This window comes from Neoarius graeffei, chromosome 5, assembly GCF_027579695.1.
Source record: "Neoarius graeffei isolate fNeoGra1 chromosome 5, fNeoGra1.pri, whole genome shotgun sequence".
NCBI lineage: Eukaryota > Metazoa > Chordata > Actinopteri > Siluriformes > Ariidae > Neoarius > Neoarius graeffei.
The window spans coordinates 38,913,690-38,933,526 of NC_083573.1; the positions used below are offsets into that span (position 1 = coordinate 38,913,690).

Sequence of the window (19,837 nt, forward strand, 5' to 3'; positions counted from 1 at the left end):
GGCTTTTATATATACAGTGGTGCTTGAAAGTTTGTGAACCCTTTAGAATTTTCTATATTTCTGCATAAATATGACCTAAAACAACATCAGATTTTCACACAAGTCCTAAAAGTAGATAAAGAGAACCCAGTTAAACAAAAGAGACAGAAATATTATACTTTGTCATTTATTTATTGAGGAAAATGATCCAATATTACATATCTGTGAGTGGCAAAAGTATGTGAACCTTTGCTTTCAGTATCTGGTGTGACCCCCTTGTGCAGCAACAACTGCAACTAAACGTTTCCGGTAACTGTTGATCAGTCCTGCACACCGGCTTGGAGGAATTTTAGCCCATTCCTCCGTACAGAACAGCTTCCACTCTGGGATGCTGGTGGGTTTCCTCACATGAACTGCTTGCTTCAGGTCCTTCCACAACATTTCGATTTGGTTAAGGTCAGGATTTTGACTTGGCCATTCCAAAACATTAACTTTATTCTTCTTTAACCATTCTTTGGTAGAACAACTTGTGTGCTTAGGGTTGTTGTCTTGCTGCATGACCCACCTTCTCTTGATTCAGTTCATGGACAGATGTCCTGACATTTTCCTTTAGAATTTGCTGGTATAATTCAGAATTCATTGTTCCATCAATGATGGCAAGCTGTCCTGGCCCAGAAGCAGCAAAACAGGCCCAAACCATGATACTACCACCACCATGTTTCACAGATGGGATAAGGTTCTTATGCTGGAATGCAGTGTTGTCCTTTCTCCAAACATAACGCTTCACATTTAAACCAAAAAGTTTTATTTTGGTCTCATCCGTCCACAAAACATTTTTCCAATAGCCTTTTGGCTTGTCCACGTGATCTTTAGCAAACTGCAGATGAGCAGCAATGTTCTTTTTGGAGAGCAGTGGCTTTCTCCTTGCAACCCTGCCATGCACACCATTGTTGTTCAGTGTTTTCCTGGTGGTGGATTCATGAACATTGGCTAATGTTAATGTGAGAGATGCCTTCAGTTGCTTAGAAGTTACCCTGGGGTCCTTTGTGACCTCGCCGACTATTACACGCCTTGCTCTTGGAGTGATCTTTGTTGGTCGACCACTCCGGAGGAAGATAACAATGGTTTTGAATTTCCTCCATTTGTACACAATCTGTCTGACTGTGGATTGGTGGAGTCCAAACACTTTTTCGAGATGGTTTTGTAACCTTCTCCAGCCTGATGAGCATCAATAACACTTTTTCTGAGGTCCTCAGAAATCTCCTTTGTTCGTGCCATGATACACTTCCACAAACATGTGTTGTGAGGATCAGACATTGATAGATCCCTGTTCTTTAAATAAAACAGGGTGCCCACTCATGCCTGATTGTCATCCCATTGATTGAAAATACCTGACCCTAATTTCACCTTCAAATTAACTGCTAATCCTCGAGGTTCACATACTTTTGCCACTCACAGATATGTAATATCGGATCATTTTCCTCAATAAATAAATGACCAAGTATAATATTTTTGTCTCATTTGTTTAACTGGGTTCTCTTTATCTACTTTTAGGACTTGTGTGAAAATCTGATGATGTTTTCGGTCATATTTATGCAGAAATATAGAAAATTCTAAAGGGTTCACAAACTTTCAAGCATATATATATATATATATAAAATTAAAAATACACACACACATTTCAGAGCAATGTGCTGCCATCCAGACAAAAAATCTTTTTCAGGGAAGTCCTTCCTTCTTTCAGCAAGACAACGCCAAACCGCTTTCTGTACAACTGTATGGCTCTGTTGTAAAAGAGTCCGGGTGCTAAACTGACCTGCCTGCAGTCCAGACCTGTCACCCATTGAAAACATTTGGCGCATTATGAAGCGCAAATTATGACACAGGAGACCCTGAACTGTTGAGCAACTGATCTTGTATATTCGGCAAGAATGGGACATTTCTCTTTCAAAACTGCAGCAATTGGTCTCCTCAGTTCCCTAGTGTTGTTAAAAGTCGAGGTGATGCAACACAGTGGTAAACCTGCCTCTGTCCCAACTTTTTTGAAATGTGTTGCTGATGACAAACTCAATGAGCATTTTTTTTTCCAAAAAATAATAAAATTTCTTAGTTTCAACGTTTGATATGTTGTCTTTGTACTATCATGGAAATGGTGTTTCCATGATTTTGAAAATTATCGCTTTGTGTTTTCATTTACAGTTTACACAACATCCCAACTTTTTTTGGAATTGGGGTTGTAGTTTTTCCTCGCTGTAATTGTGTTTAGACAGCCGAGGGGGCGATAACGTACAATAGCGGGAATGCATGTGACTTCGCTGTAGACGAAAGTAACGCAGCTCTAATGCCGTGAAAATGTGCTCAGAAAAAAACAGATCTAAAATGTGAAAGAGCTGTTATGTGGCTGACTGTATAAGTAGATTTAATAAGAAATCAGAGCTCTCTTTAGACTGCTGAAAGCTAAAGGAAAAAAATAAAGGTAGTACAGATGTTCATAAGCTTATTAAGAAAAGGCCTATTTAATAAGGCTGTAACGATATGCGTATCGAAATCGCGATACGCAGAGCCACGATCCGTATCGCGATACAAGAAGGCAGAATCGCGGTACACCCTTTCAAACTTCTCCTCAGCCCAAAAACAGAGGCGCTTCCAAACTTCAATTTATGAATACTTTTACTTTTTATTTAAATTACATATTTTAAACTTACTTAAATTACTTTTATTTTTTTATATCTAGTAGTTGTTTTTTCGCCGACCTGCGACAGTCTTCTGCGAGTCACGCAACGTCCACACTCGCCACTGGCAGAGCATTCATTTCTTTTAAGCGGTCACCATTCTGGTTGCGACGCGGGGAGCGAATCTGTAAACAAGCAGCTCATTGGCTGGCTAGGTGTGCCACAAGCCAATCACTTGACCGGAAAGGCATGCAGTGTTGCCAGATTGGGCAGGTTTAGGTGCTTTCTGGCTGGTTTTGAACATATTTTGGGGTGGAAAACATTAGCAATATCTGGCAACACTGAAGGCATGTCTGCTTGGGCGGAAGCCTTCTGCGGCAGTTACATTTTGACACGCGAGCAATGTTTCACCATAAAAATTCCGTAATTTCCATCTGTTTTCCGCGATCACAGAAAGTCATTGGCCCTATGAGAGTGAGACAGTGAGAGAGCCACCCCCCCCAAAAAAAATCTTAACGGATTTACACGATTTGGAAAAATGACTTTTTAGAACCGAAAAAAACAGAGCTTCCGGCTCAACAGTATTTTGAGAAATAAAACAATCTTTGGATATACATTTGTTCATTTTTGCATACATATTACTCATTCTCTGCAGTGGTCTGAATTATTTGTTATTAAATAGTTAATGTAAGTAAGTAAATGTTAAGTCAGATTTACTACTTTAAAAAAACATTTAAAAAAAAAATCGTGGGCGTATCGAATCGTGGGTCAAAAATCGCGATTCGAATCGTGAGTTGGGTGTATCGTTACAGCCCTACTATTTAACGTTTTCATTTTTAATGAAAGGAATGTTTTAGTTAACAGGCTATTTTACTGCAACCTTTCCGAATGTGGGAGAATATTGTTGGTTTATTAAAAAAAGACCTTTTCTTAAGTTTAACAAAAGGAATATTTAACAGGGATGAAAGTCTTCCGGATTTACGCGGAAATCCGGATATTTGACAAAACTCTTGAAAATATCTGTTTTTCCGAATGGAGAAATTTATTTTTCGGATTTTTTGTGTTCCTAGATGCGGCGTAATACTTCACATCGTCCTTGCATGGGCGCAGTCCTTAAATAGCCCAAACATAGTTCTTTATTAACGGCGCGCGTGCCGGAGCTCGTTAGGTGCATGTGCTAGGGCGCGCAGGACTGACACCGTTTTGCGCAAGCGCAACACAATCGCACTAGAAAGCATGTTCAGGCTGCCAGTGTAGCTGCAGTCTTTTTAGTTGCAAATTACAAGTATTTCCTCTTGTGTTAATTCGCCATGTCAAAACAAGCAAAACTTTCCTCCTTCTTTCGACGTGAAGAGAGGTAATCTCTCTCTCTCTCTCTCTTTTTTTGTGTGTATGTATGTGTGTGTGTATATATATATTTTTTTCCTCATCAAAGTTGCATTTTGTGGTTTCGAAGCTAAGTTTTAGTGCCGTTTCTAGAACACATCATCAAGAAAACGTGGAAGAAACAGCAATAATGGAAGAGCCGGTTTCTAAGCTGCCTAAAACTAGCAATGGTAATTATTTTTTGTTACATAATGTACTCAGGCTGCCAGTCAGTGTGTGACACACACACACACACACACACACACACACACACACCTGAAAAATCCTAGCTACGCCCCGATTTACATGAGAAATTTGGTATTCATTGGTGTGTTTAAATTTACAGACAATACGAACTAATGTAAACAGTTTGCTTCAACTCGCATAAATATGAATTGGAAATGTTTAGTTCACTTTAGCTTCTGCAAACGTACAACTCTACTAAAAGATTGATAAACGAGGCTCAGTGTCCCCAACATTGAAACCTGAAAGCTTTAGAAACTCTAACGGACCTTTACTTTTTAACAGTACTGTGTTGGGATTTTGCTGAGTTTACCTTCAACTGTCTGATTTTTTTCAAAGTAATGAACTGTGTAGCCAGGAAAATCACCGCGTTTTCTAAATGCACTCCTGAAAATTACTCATTAACTAGGGGAATTAAAATAGATATTTTTGACATGTTAATCATTAATGTACATGAAAGAAAAAGGCTTAAAAGTTATAACTTGTTTTAGTGAAAATAAGTACTAAAATGCACTAGAATGCAGGGATTTGCGTGCTATATTAAAATATTTTCGGGGGACGTTGCCCCCTGACCCCCCCCCCCCCCCCCCCCCCCCCCATCTTAGTTTGACTTTCAAAAGTTAAATTTTTTTTTTCTTTGCTCCACTTTCATCTCTAATTTAAGTTGATAAAGAATAGGAACATGTTGCTTTTTTTTTTTCCCCTCAAAATATCATGGGTGAATCAAATCATGACCCGAATCACGAATTAGATGACTTGTTACATGCCTACTGACAATGTTAGAGCTTTTAATTCGATTGTGACCACATCTGTCCACACGCCTCATTGCTTTTCAAGCTCTCGCAGTTGTTTCTCTTTCAGTTGCTCCAGTTCTTGCAAATGTAACCAGATAAGTAATGTAAACATTGTTCAGGAAAGCTTTTTTCATTTTAATAGACAAGAAGCAGTGTGATTTAGTTTCACTTAGTGTACAGGCTATAATGAGACTGAAGCCTTAACGAAGATAAGAACACAGGAGCGTGTAAAAGCAATTCCCTTCCACTGATGGGTAATTTAATTTCACTTCACACAGCGTTCGTTTATATTTGAAATTAATATTACTTATTTAAGAATATGTGGTGAAAATTTATGATGAAAGTTATGGTAATAAAAAAATACCATGTAATAAAACATTCCTTGTTAATATACTTGTCAAATGTAGTACCTAAACGTTACTGTATTAACAAGTAGTGACTTGATTTTGTTCCGCTCAAGGCTAGACCCCCCCCCCCGTCCTTCTTCTTGTCTCAAAAGCACATGGTGTGGCTATCGAGAGTTGAGTGCATTTCAATGAGTTTTATCAGTTATATTTATGTAAAGTAGGAAGGCTTGTTGTACATCCTGTACTGCAGTGTCCTGGGCTGTTCTCTCAACACACACCAAACTTGTTGCACACAAATGCCAGGACAGGAACTGTAATGAGATTAAAAGTTGAGTGAAAGTGTCCCTGTGATGCGACGGAGTCGAGCACGAGGGACGTCTGAGGGAGCTTTAAATCATTTGCAGGTAGCTCCGTGAGGCTCTGCAATATTCAGCAGGCAGATAGTTTTCTTTCCTGCCTTCCTTCTGTTCCACTGTTGACTTTTTTCTTCTCTCATCCTCCTTTTCAGACTTCCTTTGTCATTGCACAGAGTCTAGCGAAATTGGTTAGCAGTCTTAATGGTGCATTGACGCAACAAAACACGAAGTAGCAGGAGCAAAATAAACAGGTATATGTATCCACACACGTGCAAGGAAGAAATTATGCAGCTGAGAACGCACAGCTGAGACATTGCACTGCAAAATGAGGTAGAGCAGGTGTGTGTGTGTGTGTGTGTGTGTGTGTATATATATATATATATATATATATATATATATATATATATATATATATATATATATATATATATATATATATAAAATATACACATATATATATATATATATGCATGCGCGCGCGCGCGCGCACACACAGTGTGCAGTAGTGCAAGGAGCTATTGATTGGCAGTGTTGAGTTCACGTATGACCTGTGGGGTGGAATCTGTTTGTTTGTATGAGATTTGATGGACCTGAAACGTTTTCCAGAGGGCAGCGGTTTAAACAGATGATGTCCAGGGTGAGAAGGGTCTTTCAGTCGGTTGGCTGCTCTGCTGAGACAGCAGGAGGAGAAAACGTCCTCCAGGGAAGGCAGTGCACAGCTGCTGAGCTTTCTATACTTCTCCCCAGATCTTCTGGGTCCTGGTGTGGCCACACAGAGGTTTAGTGCAGTGGACAAGCTGAAGAGCTCTGGCACCTGGACATGAGAACAAACACACACACGCGCGCGCACACACACACACACACACACACACACAGAGACTGACGTGTATGGGTAATGATCCACTAGTGTACATTTACATTACATTTACAAACGTGGCACGTTCTTGTATCTGAAGCTGCTTAAAGTGCAGGAGTTAGGCAAGGATCACGCTGACCAGCAGGAGCAGCAGGTTTTCTGTAGTTTGCTGTGGTTCGGCAGCAAAACGGTTGACACCGCTAGCATTATGCTAGTGAAGGAGAACCAGGTCGTTGGTGTAGGTTGAACTGGATTCATCTTGGTGTATGTAATGCTTTAAAATGAATACACATTAGTAATGACCAAAATGAATTAATAAAGCAGGGAAAAAATAATATGTTCCTTTTTATTATCAAGCACAAACTATCGGTAAATTGCGGCTTCCAGATCCTGGAAAAAGGCAGCTTTGCCTCAGGGCAAATCTATCATGACGTCACAAGTGGAACCCTGGTTATCTGGGTCATTCCTGTTCATTTGACTCTGTGGTGGTTTGCTCACAGATTGGATATTGTTGGAATCTTACAAAAATAACGACAGGAAGGCGCTGCGTTGTGTTTGGGTGTTTAAATTCTGATACAACAGGACATTCGGTTCACAAATTTCCAAGAAATGACACTAAATAACTAACTTAAAGCGACAGTGGGTGAAGTTTGTGCAAACGAAGGGGGCGGATTTCATGTCACCTACTGATGATAAATCTGATTCATCAAATGTTCACCACCAGAACGACCACATGGGAATTGTTGGAGCCAAAAGAAACCCATTTATTTCATGTGTTGCCAGGCAAAACAAACCTCACCCGGCAGCACTTATTTTCAACCTATATGTTGATAATGGTAATATTTCTCAATCATCAGCTGTCAGGTTATAGTCCTAGGAAAATCAATGACCTTGAGTTTGACATTTCAGTGTCAGTCGCACTTCCTGTAAGTTGATAATGGTAAACATCTGTCTACCTTCAACTGTTCAAGTTACAGCCCTCTGAAAATCCATGACCTTGAGTTTGACCTTTCAGGGTCAGTCAAGGTCAAAGATCATGGTGCCAAATGAAAGGCCATATGGGAGTTCCTATATGCTCATAATAGTAAACATCTGTCTATCGGCAACCATTTTTGAGTTATAATGGCAAATGTTATTTTGACCAAAAGGTTGACCTTTCCAGTGACCTTGATCCAATTACCCCTAAAATTTAATCAGGTAATCTATGGACCATTGCTCACCTACCCTGAAAAATTGAAGTCAATAGATGCAACCGTCTAGATGCTAGATTAACAGACAGACACACAAGCAAATGAAGGTTTGAAAGAAAACAATGAGAGAGACCCCATCATGTAGCGTAGAAGCAGAATTGAATTATTGGAGCAAAAAAAAGTAAATATGATGAATATGAATGAAGATATCATGAAGAGAGAAAAAAAGATTTTGACCTTTTTGGTGACCTTGACTGGATGACCACCAAAATGTTGGAGGTTCTATCTGAGACCAATGCCCATCTATCCTGAAAGTTTTGTGAAGATTGGTTCAACCATTTTCCTGTAATGTTGCTAACAAAGAAACAAACCCTGTGTCTGAAACTGCTCACTCGTTCCCTGCTCCCTATATTGGGAATTACTATATAGTGAGCTCATTGGTAAAATCAAAGAACACTTTCGGACACTGCGCCGTTATTCACGTCATTACTGTCGAACAATTAAAACGTGTCAGATCAGTCGGCTGCTGGGTTTTCAAAATGATAAATACATGCATGTATTTTTGTGATAAATCCATGTTATACTGGGTGTATTTCCCACATTAATCAACACAAAGTACCTGCATCTTTCAGGGTTTTTTTAATTTTTATTTATTTTTAAAAAAAATCAGGGCTGAATACTACTTTGCCGCTGCCTTTTATTAAATCAAATTTGAGAATTTTAATTTGATTTCTTTCAGCGTGACCGCAATGCATGATGGGATATACAGTGGGGCAAAAAAGTATTTAGTCAGCCACCAATTGTGCAAGTTCTCACACTTAAAAAGGAGAGAGGCCTGTAATTTTCATCATAGGTACACTTCAACTATGAGAGACAGAATGGGGGGAAAGAATCCAGGAAATCACATTGTAGGATTTTTAATGAATTAATTGGTAAATTCCTCGGTAAAATAAGTATTTGGTCACCTGCAAACAAGCAAGATTTCTGGCTCTCACAGACCTGTAACAACTTCTTTAAGAGGCTCCTCTGTCCTCCACTCATTACCTGTATTAATGGCACCTGTTTGAACTCGTTATCAGTATAAAAGACACCTGTCCACAACTTCAAACAGTCACACTCCAAACTCCACTATGGCCAAGACCAAAGAGCTGTCAAAGGACACCAGAAACAAAATTGTAGACCTGCACCAGGCTGGGAAGACTGAATCTGCAATAGGTAAGCAGCTTGGTGTGAAGAAATCAACTGTGGGAGCAATTATTAGAAAATGGAAGACATACAAGACCACTGATGATCTCCCTCGATCTGGGGCTCCACGCAAGATCTCACCCTGTGGGGTCAAAATGATCACAAGAACGGTGAGCAAAAATCCCAGAACCACACGGGGGGACCTAGTGAATGACCTGCAGAGAGCTGGGACCAAAGTAACAAAGGCTACCATCAGTAATGCACTACGCCACCAGGGACTCAAATCCTGCAGTGCCAGACGTGTCCCCCTGCTTAAGCCAGTACATGTCCAGGCCCATCTGAAGTTTGCTAGAGAGCATTTGGATGATCCAGAAGAGGACTGGGAGAATGTCATATGGTCAGATGAAACCAAAATAGAACTTTTTGGTAAAAACTCAACTTGTTGTGTTTGGAGGAGAAAGAATGCTGAGTTGCATCCAAAGAACACCATACCTACTGTGAAGCATGGGGGTGGAAACATCATGCTTTGGGGCTGTTTTTCTGCAAAGGGACCAGGACGACTGATCCGTGTAAAGGAAAGAATGAATGGGGCCATGTATCATGAGATTTTGAGTGAAAACCTCCTTCCATCAGCAAGGGCATTGAAGATGAAACGTGGCTGGGTCTTTCAGCATGACAATGATCCCAAACACACCGCCCGGGCAACGAAGGAGTGGCTTCGTAAGAAGCATTTCAAGGTCCTGGAGTGGCCTAGCCAGTCTCCAGATCTCAACCCCATAGAAAATCTTTGGAGGGAGTTGAAAGTCCGTGTTGCCCAGCGACAGCCCCAAAACATCACTGCTCTAGAGGAGATCTACACGGAGGAATGGGCCAAAATACCAGCAACAGTGTGTGAAAACCTTGTGAAGACTTACAGAAAACGTTTGACCTCTGTCATTGCCAACAAAGGGTATATAACAAAGTATTGAGATGAACTTTTGTTATTGACCAAATACTTATTTTCCACCATAATTTGCAAATAAATTCTTTAAAAATCAGACTATGATTTTTCTGGATTTTTTTTCTCATTTTGTCTCATAGTTGAAGTGTACCTATGATGAAAATTACAGGCCTCTCATCTTTTTAAGTGGGAGAACTTGCACAATTGGTGACTGACTAAATACTTTTTTGCCCCACTGTATTGCCTTGGTTAGTGACCATCGGTTGTATGCTACTTTTCGTGATGCATTGTTGGATACTTTGAGTGCACTATATAGGGTGTAAATAATCCTCACTAAGGTTTCGGACAGCGCTACAAAATGGCGTCCTCACTATATGGTGCCCTACTGAGGTATTTCACCTGACGTCACAAAGGTATTTCACCTGACGTCCGCCATTTTGGACGGCAAGCTAGCTAATGTCAACAACAGTAGCTGATATGTTACTGTAGCAATGTTTACGTTCAGTCATTTGGATGACTGTTAAAACCTTTCAGTCTCAAGTTTTTCCTTTACTGGATTTACTAGTTTACTGAGCCAGCCAGCCCCGGAGCGCCAGCCCCGGAGCGCCCGCTAGCCAGCCAGCCCCGGAGCGCCCGCTAGCCAGCCAGCCCCGGAGCGCTCGCTAGCTAGCGCCAGCCAGCCAGCCCCGGAGCGCGCTCAGTAAACTAGTAAATACAGTAAAGGAAAAACTTATAACGGGCCATGTCTCAACAGACTAAGAAGTTATTTCAATGACATTTAATAACATTTTGTTTATCCTGAGGACCGAATGAAAATGTGAACAAATCTTAGCTCTCAGTGAACAATCCTGGTGGAAGCAGGTAAACGTCGTTCTCTAAGCCTGCTAAACTCAATTTTTGCAAATACCTCTCCCTCTGCTCACCCTATAAATGCCCTACGTCGCTGGATAGTGAAGGTGTTTTCTGCATCTTACTCCTTTTTCTTTTATGTTTTTCGTTTGTCGCCTTCCTCGCATTCAAACTGATTCGAGCCGTGCTGTCCAAAATGGCAGCGTCACATGACTTGGTCACGTGAGTGAAATACCTCAATATAGTGAGTAGGGAGCGATTTCGGACACAGGGAAAGAAACCCCACCGAAAACAATACCTCGCCCCCTGGTGGACTCTGTCCCTGGCGAAGTGGTAATGACATTTGATCTGACATTTGGACAGTTCGTCAATTCCCCCATTATTTTTCTCTCACACACACTGCACCAGACGCAGGATTATGAGCAACATTTACATGCTCGTGACATCCGATTTCGTCATATCTGATGCACTTTAACAGAGAACAAGAGTGCTCTGAGAGCGCAATATCCCCTGCTGCAATATATTGCAAACGGAATTGCAACATGCGTATTACTGTCCTATAACACAGCCTTTTGCCAAGTTTAGTAAGATTCCTCCAAATATTGTGAGAGGGGTCGATTTCAGAAGGTGAGAACCTTTTCAGGGAAGGAGGGACGGACTGAGTGACTGACTTCGCCATGACATAATTGCCCTTCGGGCCTTTCGACCAGCGGGGGATAAAAATGTGCGCATGCAATCATTAATTATTAACTGAAACGTGTTAAATGCCCTCAGATTACAATATTGCAAGACTTGATTTGTTTTTAGTTTTGTTCAGGAAAACATGATGAAACAGGTTCTGCACAACTCTCTCTCCATCTCATGCGCACTACAGAGGAAGACTGTCGTGAACTGGCAGTTTCTCATCTCGGGGGCTCGAAAAGAACCATTTACACCGGAATATCCTTGATAATCATCTTCCCCTTCATCCGATGTATAAGAATCCCAGTCACTATCAGAATTCTCTCCAAAACGTGATTCCATATCGAGACTGCTCTAACCACTGCAGCGCACAGGAATGAAACTGATATCTGAATTGTTACATGTAATGTCATGCACCCCTTCCGGATTTTCTTCAGTCTCGGCAGATTCCCTGAAAGTCAGCTGATCTTACTGATTTTCCATTAGTTTATGGCCTTTTGGATCAGCTATGGTTCGAAAACACATGGTCAGTCAACATAATGATTGTTGCTTTGTACGGGGGGGAAAAGTGGAGTTTAGAGGCATTACAGTCACTTTAACATAACTCGGTGCTTGTCCGTGTCAGTTTAGTGTAACCTAGGGCAGTTTCAGACGTTTTGACCAATCGGTGCGGTAAGATTCTGAAATGACGAGGTTTTTTTTTTGTGATTGCAGCACCTCATGGACCCAAACTGAACAAACTTCTTGCTCTCATTTATTTAAAAATAAATAAGTAAACATTCCTCACCTTCCAGCCCTAGAGCTACTAAGAATAAAACTATTTCCTTGGCTCTTTACTGATGATTGTTGGTATTTCAACTAGGGATGGCGAAAACTAAAAAAAAAAATCTTGACCGACCACCGAGCCTCATTAGCCGGTTAAAGTCGGTTAACCTATGAGTTTAAACAGGGATGCAAACGGCGTGCCTTTTTCACGGCTCGTGCAGATCCGATTTTTTTTTGGGGGGGGGTTGGAGTGTCTGAATAATTTCATCAGAGTAAATTCTGTATTAAAATTACTACATAAGCAAATGCCATTACAGTCCATGAAAAAGCCGTGAAGAAGTCGGCATCTGCGCCTTTAGTTTGTGTGGAGAGAGATGATCTGCAATAACATGCATTGTTGGCTACAGACCGAAACATGCTTTCAGAATGCACTGGCCAAGGCAGGACTAAACTCGATGTGCCTTCTAATAATAATAATTAAAAAAAAAAAAAACAGAATAGTAATTTGTAAGCTAAAAACCCTGTGTCTACACTTTTCTTTCGCCGAGTGGCAGCCAATGTTGCCAGATATTGCTGACGTTTTCCAGCCCAAAATATGTTCAAAACCCACCAAAATCCACTTAAAACTGCCAAATGGGCGGGAAACCGCCCAATCTGGCAACACTGGTGGCAGCTGTGTTCAACTGGGGCGGGACATGACTGAATGGGTGCTTCTGATTTGTCAGCTGTCTTTAACTGGGGCGGGACATGACTGAATGGGTGTTTCTGATTTGTCAGCTGTTGTCCTTACACCGCATGGCATGCCCCAAGTGTTTACAACACAGAATTCCAGGTTCTCCGCTCCAAAATCGGCAGCTTCAAAACGATTGATTTTTTTTTTTTTTTCACCGACAACCAAAAAAAATGGCGTTGACATCAGATGATGGTTTTAGTGAATGTTTTTATTTTTGTATTTTAACTGAAATAACAGTTGATTTGTTGAAAGAGCGTTTGACCAGTTGAGCTACTCTGAAGGCAGTTAAATGTATTAATTACATAAAGAGGTGGGTGAGATGACATCACAGTATTTTAGGACATTTCTACAATACATGGTATGTATCTTGAGATCCAGGTCTTCTCACAGAACTGCAAGCAGAACTGTTGTGTCGCATTTAAAAATAATTTTTATTTATATATATATATATATATATATATATATATATATATATATATATATATATATATATATAATATATATATATATATATATATATATATATATATATATATATATATATATAAATAAATAAAAGTGATTCCACGCTTATGGGTACTGAAATGGGGACATGAACTTATTTTTAAAAATTCACCTAAAACAATTTCTTTTTTTTACCATCAGGTCACAAAACATGTAATCTTTAATGAATGATATGTTAAAAGATAACTTTAATTTTCTCAGATGTAATAAAAACATATTTATATGCCAAAGTCAGAACGTAACAGAAGTGTTGTGGACATATATATTCTCAATTTTAACAATGTAGAATTACTTTTTGAAACATAGGAAGGTGATGTTTTAGCAAATATAATTAATAAGCATGTGTAGTAGAATAAACATACACATTCTTTCAATAAGATTAACATGGTATACAGCTAGATTGTAATTAATTTGTAACAGACGCGAGATGGACAATCGTAACAGAAGCAATGTAACAGACATCATTTTGGAACTCATAGGCTTGACTTTGGCATATAAATGTTTTTATTACATCTCAGAAAATTAAAGTTATCTTTTAACATATCATTCATTAAAGATTACATGTTTTGTGACCTGATGGTAAAAAAAAGAAATGGTTTTAGGTGAATTTTTAAAAATAAGTTCACGTCCCCATTTCAGTACCCATAAGCGTGGACTCTCTCTCTCTCTCTCTCTCTCTCTCTCTCTCTCTCTCTCTCTCTCTCTCTCTCTCTCTCTCTCTATAGCCCAGCGGCCGGCAAGGGCCTTTCTGTGTGGACTCGTTTGCATGTTCTCCCTGTGTCTGCGTGGGTTTCCTCTGGGTGCTCCGGTTTCCCCCACAGTCCAAAAACATGCAGTTAGGTTAATGTGGGGCGGCCTTGGGCTGAAGTGCTCTTGAGCAAGGTACTTAACCCCTGACTGCTCCCTGGGCGCTCTAGTATGGCTGCCCCTGCTCTGGGTGTGCGCGCGCGCGCACGTGTTCACTGCTTCAGATGGGTTAAATGCAGAGGATGAATTTCACTGTGCTTGAAGTGTGCATGTGACAAAGGTTTCTTCTTCTAATACTTGCATGTATTAGAGCTTGTCCTCTAGGAGGTGCTGTCACGTTCGAGAACCACACCAGAGTTTACTTATACAGCGAAGAAAAAGAAGTTATTTTGTTTTAAAATAAACCACCTGATTTAATTCTGAATTGTCACTGAACCCATTTCTGAAGTGTTTTAACTCCTGTTTATGGAGCAGTGTGAGTGGCTCTGGTGTTTATGCACTTTAAATTAAATAACGTTTAAATCGTAGACGTGTGTTGAAACCTGTGCATCATCCGATTCGTGATAATGAGGAAGCTGTTTTTATCAGAAGAGGAAGTGAGGACTTGTTTAAAAGTTTGCACGTAGTATCAGCGGTACTTTATGCGCTGTTATTGCAGTCTGTTGAATGTCGAGTGCGATTATGTAGATGTCAAATTGAAAGTCTCGTATCAAGCATTACCTTATTTTTATCATTACATCTCTAAATGGTGCTTGTGTGACTCATCTCTGTATTACTCCATGCTGTTGAACTCTTGGTGCCATGCATAATTTTTTATTTTTTTATTTTTTCTTGATTTCTAAAAGTGATTTTAGTGATGGATGGCATCATAAATGTTATTGCTTTTTCAAAAGCGAAATAATTTAGAAGCACAATCTGTGCAGTGGCACAGTCGAGCACATTTTACTGTGCTGTCCTGGTTTAAATGCCAAAAGGGGATGGTTTTACTCTCAAAATACTTTGGAGGATGTTTTTAAGAGGGTGCCACCACAAAAAGTGTTAGAATTTCTGTCGTGTGCGTTTTTAAAGCAGCTTGTTTAGTTATTGCCTGTGAACCTGGTTGTCCTCTGAATGGTGCTCTTCACAGGGGCTGAATCGCTCCTCACGTCTCCTCAGTGACTTTAGGGGTGTTCACACGGCAACTTTTACTCCGGTGTAGCACCGGGGCTGCCCCGGTAGAGCGTTCACACGGTACAAAGTTATACCGGTGTAGACCCTGAAAGCTGCTTAAACCGGTGCAAATCTAACCCTGCTCAGGAGGTGGTTTAAGAAATTTACTCCGGAGTAAATGCTAGTTTGCGGGGCAGCACCGATATAAAATGGGACGTCTGAACGCTACAGGGGTAGACTTGCTACGCGTGAGGAGAGTTGATTACATACGGGCATTGCATAATTTGCATCCTGGTATTTTGCGCTTCCAAAATGGCGAATATCAACAACAGAACTGCGTGTCTTCCAGTGTTGCCAGATTGGGCAGTTTTAAGTGCATTTTGGTGGATTTGAACATATTTTGGGATGGAAAACATCAGCAATATCTGGCAACACTGGTGTCTTCATCCACGTTGTTTTCCCGGTGCTTGGTGATGCCATGACAACCAGGAAAAGGAAGTACATTTTCACGCATGCGCATATTTAATTTCCGCATTATTACTATCGCTAATGATAGGAAATGATATCAAAACTTTATTACTATCAAAGGAAATGATAGTAATAAAGTTTTTGCTACTATTGCGCGGTCACAGAAACTGCCGTGTGACCGCAAGTGGGGCTGCACCGGTGCTACAGTAACACACTTCTCTCTAGTAAGCAGGGTTGTGACGTGTGAACGCTGCGCAAAATTTACACCGGTGTAAGATATATCGCAACAAAATACATCGGTGCAGCATCGATGCAAATATGTGCCGTGTGAACACCCTATTTGACTCGACCCTAGTGGAAGTCTCCATAGAGGAGCGCTGATTGCGAGGTCCTGTACAATCAAAACTGTCAGGTGAGCCGGGGAAGGGATCCCCCGCCAAGGCTGTGAACACGCAGCTTACGAGAAATGAATAGTGTGTTGGATTAGCACTAATCCCATGTTTTGGAAAATCGAAAATTGTTGTCTTGGGGCCCCTCTGGGGTGTCACCGATCCATGTGCAAAGTATGGAGTATGTGCAGCCAGCCGTGTCGGTTTGCATAGGTGAACAGACAGACACAGACAGCTTTCATTTAGTAGTATAAATTGATGTAATTTTATTTGTCTTAATTATTTATCATCTCCCTGGGATATAACGTGGGGGGATATAGCTATCGCTCTGTCTGTCTGTCTGTAAACATTTTAGTTCCCGGATCATAACTCAAACTATTTAGGAATTTTTTTTTTTCCACGAGACTGGAGTTATGTTAAATGTCTAGAGGAGTTGTGCCTTTTGACATTTTTGGGATTTCTGTGATTCAATCCCTCCCCCCCATATTTCCATGACGACCAATTCAACTTAGGAAAATTCGGAGTGGGGTTTCATGTGGGGGCCGGAGGGATACGTCATCTCCTGATGACTCTTATTTATATAGTAACTGTGATACCTTTTTAGAAATGCTCTTGCCATGATAGCCTCAGGTGCTGACATGGCATTTAAAAAAAAAAAAAATCACTCACTCCGTCACCCTGTGCAGTGATGTGTTATGAGTGTATCTGTCTTCAGATAGTAATTTCATGTGACCCATGTCATAAGAATTAATTGTCTTTGTTCATGTTTGAGTTTGTGCTGCCTTTTTTTTTTTTTTAAATCTTTGAGATCTTGTTGTCTAATCTTGCAGATTTCACTGGAACCTGATAGCCACCCTGTTGCCATGTCGACCTCATCGCTAAGGCGACAAGTGAAGAATATTGTTCACAATTACTCTGAAGCAGAGATTAAGGTGAGCGGTTGCTTTCTTTTCTGCCTACGCTGTTAAGTTTATTAAGTTTGAGTGTGTGCAGACCTCGCTATTGCTTCTTCTGTTTTTCTAATCTATTTAAAAAAAAAAAAATCACGAATTTCATTGTTCGTGCTTCTCTAGGTCAGGGAAGCAACTTCCAATGACCCCTGGGGTCCATCCAGTTCTCTGATGTCAGAGATTGCAGATCTGACTTATAACGTAGTGGCCTTCTCAGAAATCATGAGCATGGTGTGGAAGAGACTCAATGACCACGGGAAGAACTGGAGGCATGTGTATAAGGTCAGGACCTTGTGTAAACTGCTGATCTTGTAGTTTTCTGTTTAAAAAAAAAAAGTAATTTTAAGTTAACAGCATCACTCTTTCTGTATGCCTGACCTCCATATTTTTCAGGCTATGACACTTATGGAGTATCTGATTAAGACGGGTTCAGAAAGAGTGGCACAGCAATGCAGGGAAAACATCTACGCTGTCCAGACACTCAAAGACTTTCAATACATAGACAGAGACGGAAAAGACCAGGTAACAAACATGCACACGGAGAAACTGTTTGGTTTTACCACGATTGGTGGAGTTCACATTTGACCCTTCATATGTGCCTAGCATAAATAACCTTCTTTCTCGTATCGATTGGGAAGCACCGCCTTCAGAAGGAGTGGAACACGGTTTTATTTCTTACACTACGTTCACACTGCAAGGCTTAATGCTCAATTCCGATTTTTTTTGTGAAATCCGATTTTTTTGTGAGGTCGTTCACATTAACAAATATATGCGACTTGTATGTGATCCTCAGTATGAACGAAAAGCGACCTAAAAGTGTTCCGCATGCGCATTGCAGGATACGACGACGTCACACGCAGTGAGCATGGCCAGTGTTTACAGAAGTAACCTAAAGTTTCCTGTGTATGACAGTAGCCAGCATGGAGTACCTGGCGATGATGCAGTTGTTGTTGCGACGGAGCCAGAACATGCACAATAGCCTGATGTTAAGGAGGAGGTTGAGAAGGAAGAGGGCAAGGGTTTTGGCTCAGGCGTTCTGCGGGGTAGTGACTGCAACCTCCGTTCAAAGGAACATCAAAACCATGTTGTTGTAACTTTTTTTGAGAGACCCGCCGCCTACTTCAGCACAGAATAGTGACGTTTGTGGCTTGTTGATGATGTGTAAGTCGGATGAATGCGACCTGGCGGTTCAGACTGAAGTCGCATATGAAAAGATCGGATAGGAATCGGAATTAGGACCACATATCCAAACGGCCTGGGTCGGATTTGAAAAAATCGGATCTGTGTCGTTCATATTGTCAATAAAAGATCGGATACAGGTCACATATGGGCGAAAAAATCGGATTTGAGTCACTTCAGCCTGCAGTGTGAACGTAGTGTTAATTGAAATAATCTTTCAGGATCAGCTTTGGTAAGTGATTGAATACTATTTGAGTACCCAACCAAGCAAACTGTCAGCACACAACTGTTGTCAAGATATGCAAAGCGTCAGAGGCGGCAGCTTGATAGAGTTGGCTTCCTGTGTAAAGTCACTCGGCATGACGTGCGTTTACAGCGTAGAACACGTCACTGGAGCCATGGCACCGTCTGTAATTACACCACCGCCTCTGTGCACAGTAGGGTGCATCAGTTGCCCCCTAAAAATGAAAAGTTCCTCCGATCATGATGCATTTTTGTTTTTATGTTCCTTTTGGTAAGAAAACACCCTGGGTGAAATATTTTGACAAAATTCAAAAGTTTAATGGTGGCACCAGGAGCTCAAAGTTATGGAAAAAGCTGCTGTTTTATAACTTTTATGAGACAATTTCGATCACTTTTCATGAAACATTATGGCACCTTATAGAGTATACCAAATATCTTAGATACACATTTTTAGTACATATTCTAAATATATTATCAAGCACAGTTTGAGTTTTAGCTGTTCATTGAATCATTGTTCAACTACTTTTAAACAATACAAATGTATTATGAATCACATTAATGCTTCTTAATCCCTTGCAAAGGTTCTTAACATGATCTCTGGCTCACAAGAAATCAATAAATGGAGTCCAACATTGTGATTCAAACCTTACGCGAAAACATAAAATAAGCGTTTTTTTGGCAAAAAATGAACCTCATGGTGCCATCATTAGACTTTTGAATATGGTCAAAAAATTTTACAGGATGTCTTTACTGGTTAAAAGGAACACCCAAACAAAAATGCATCAGATTTTATGAAAGTGAGGGCAACTGATGCACCCTAGTGCACAGTATGGAGTAGGAGAGGAAATCATCACAGTTTAGTCCATTCTTAGGGTTGTTAAAATCAACTTCACTGAGCAGCAGCTTTGGTTTGTGCTAGCACAGCCAGTGAAAATCGTGAACTCCATTGGAGGAAAGAAGCGGCTGCACAGTGGGTTATTGTGGTGTTGGGGTTCTTTTGCAAATGGTCAAAGATGTTTTACCCAGGATATTTATACCCCAGCTCTGAAGGTTTACTGGTTTACCGCTGTCCAGATCTCCGTCCGTCCGAAACACCCTTTTTCTCAGCAACCGCAAATCATAGCCACTTGGTAATTGGTACCAAACTTCAGCTTGGGGTTCTATACCGTTTTCACGTCTGTCGTACATCGACTTCCTGTTTACCGACCGAATGTGTTTATGAAACATAGTGCGGATTTACAAAATTTTCCTAA

At 40.6% G+C, this 19,837-nt stretch overlaps 1 protein-coding gene across 3 annotated transcripts in view; it reads left to right on the forward strand.

Annotated features, from left to right (window-relative positions):
• epn1a (epsin 1a) overlaps positions 1-19,837 on the forward strand; it is a 51,648-nt gene that overhangs the window by 13,018 nt on the left and 18,793 nt on the right. For all 3 annotated transcript variants that reach the window (XM_060921653.1, XM_060921654.1, XM_060921655.1), the window contains exons 2-4: positions 17,043-17,144; positions 17,286-17,444; positions 17,556-17,684. In XM_060921653.1, the coding sequence (XP_060777636.1) occupies positions 17,043-17,144; positions 17,286-17,444; positions 17,556-17,684 (390 nt within the window). The remainder of the gene's footprint in view (positions 1-17,042; positions 17,145-17,285; positions 17,445-17,555; positions 17,685-19,837) is intronic.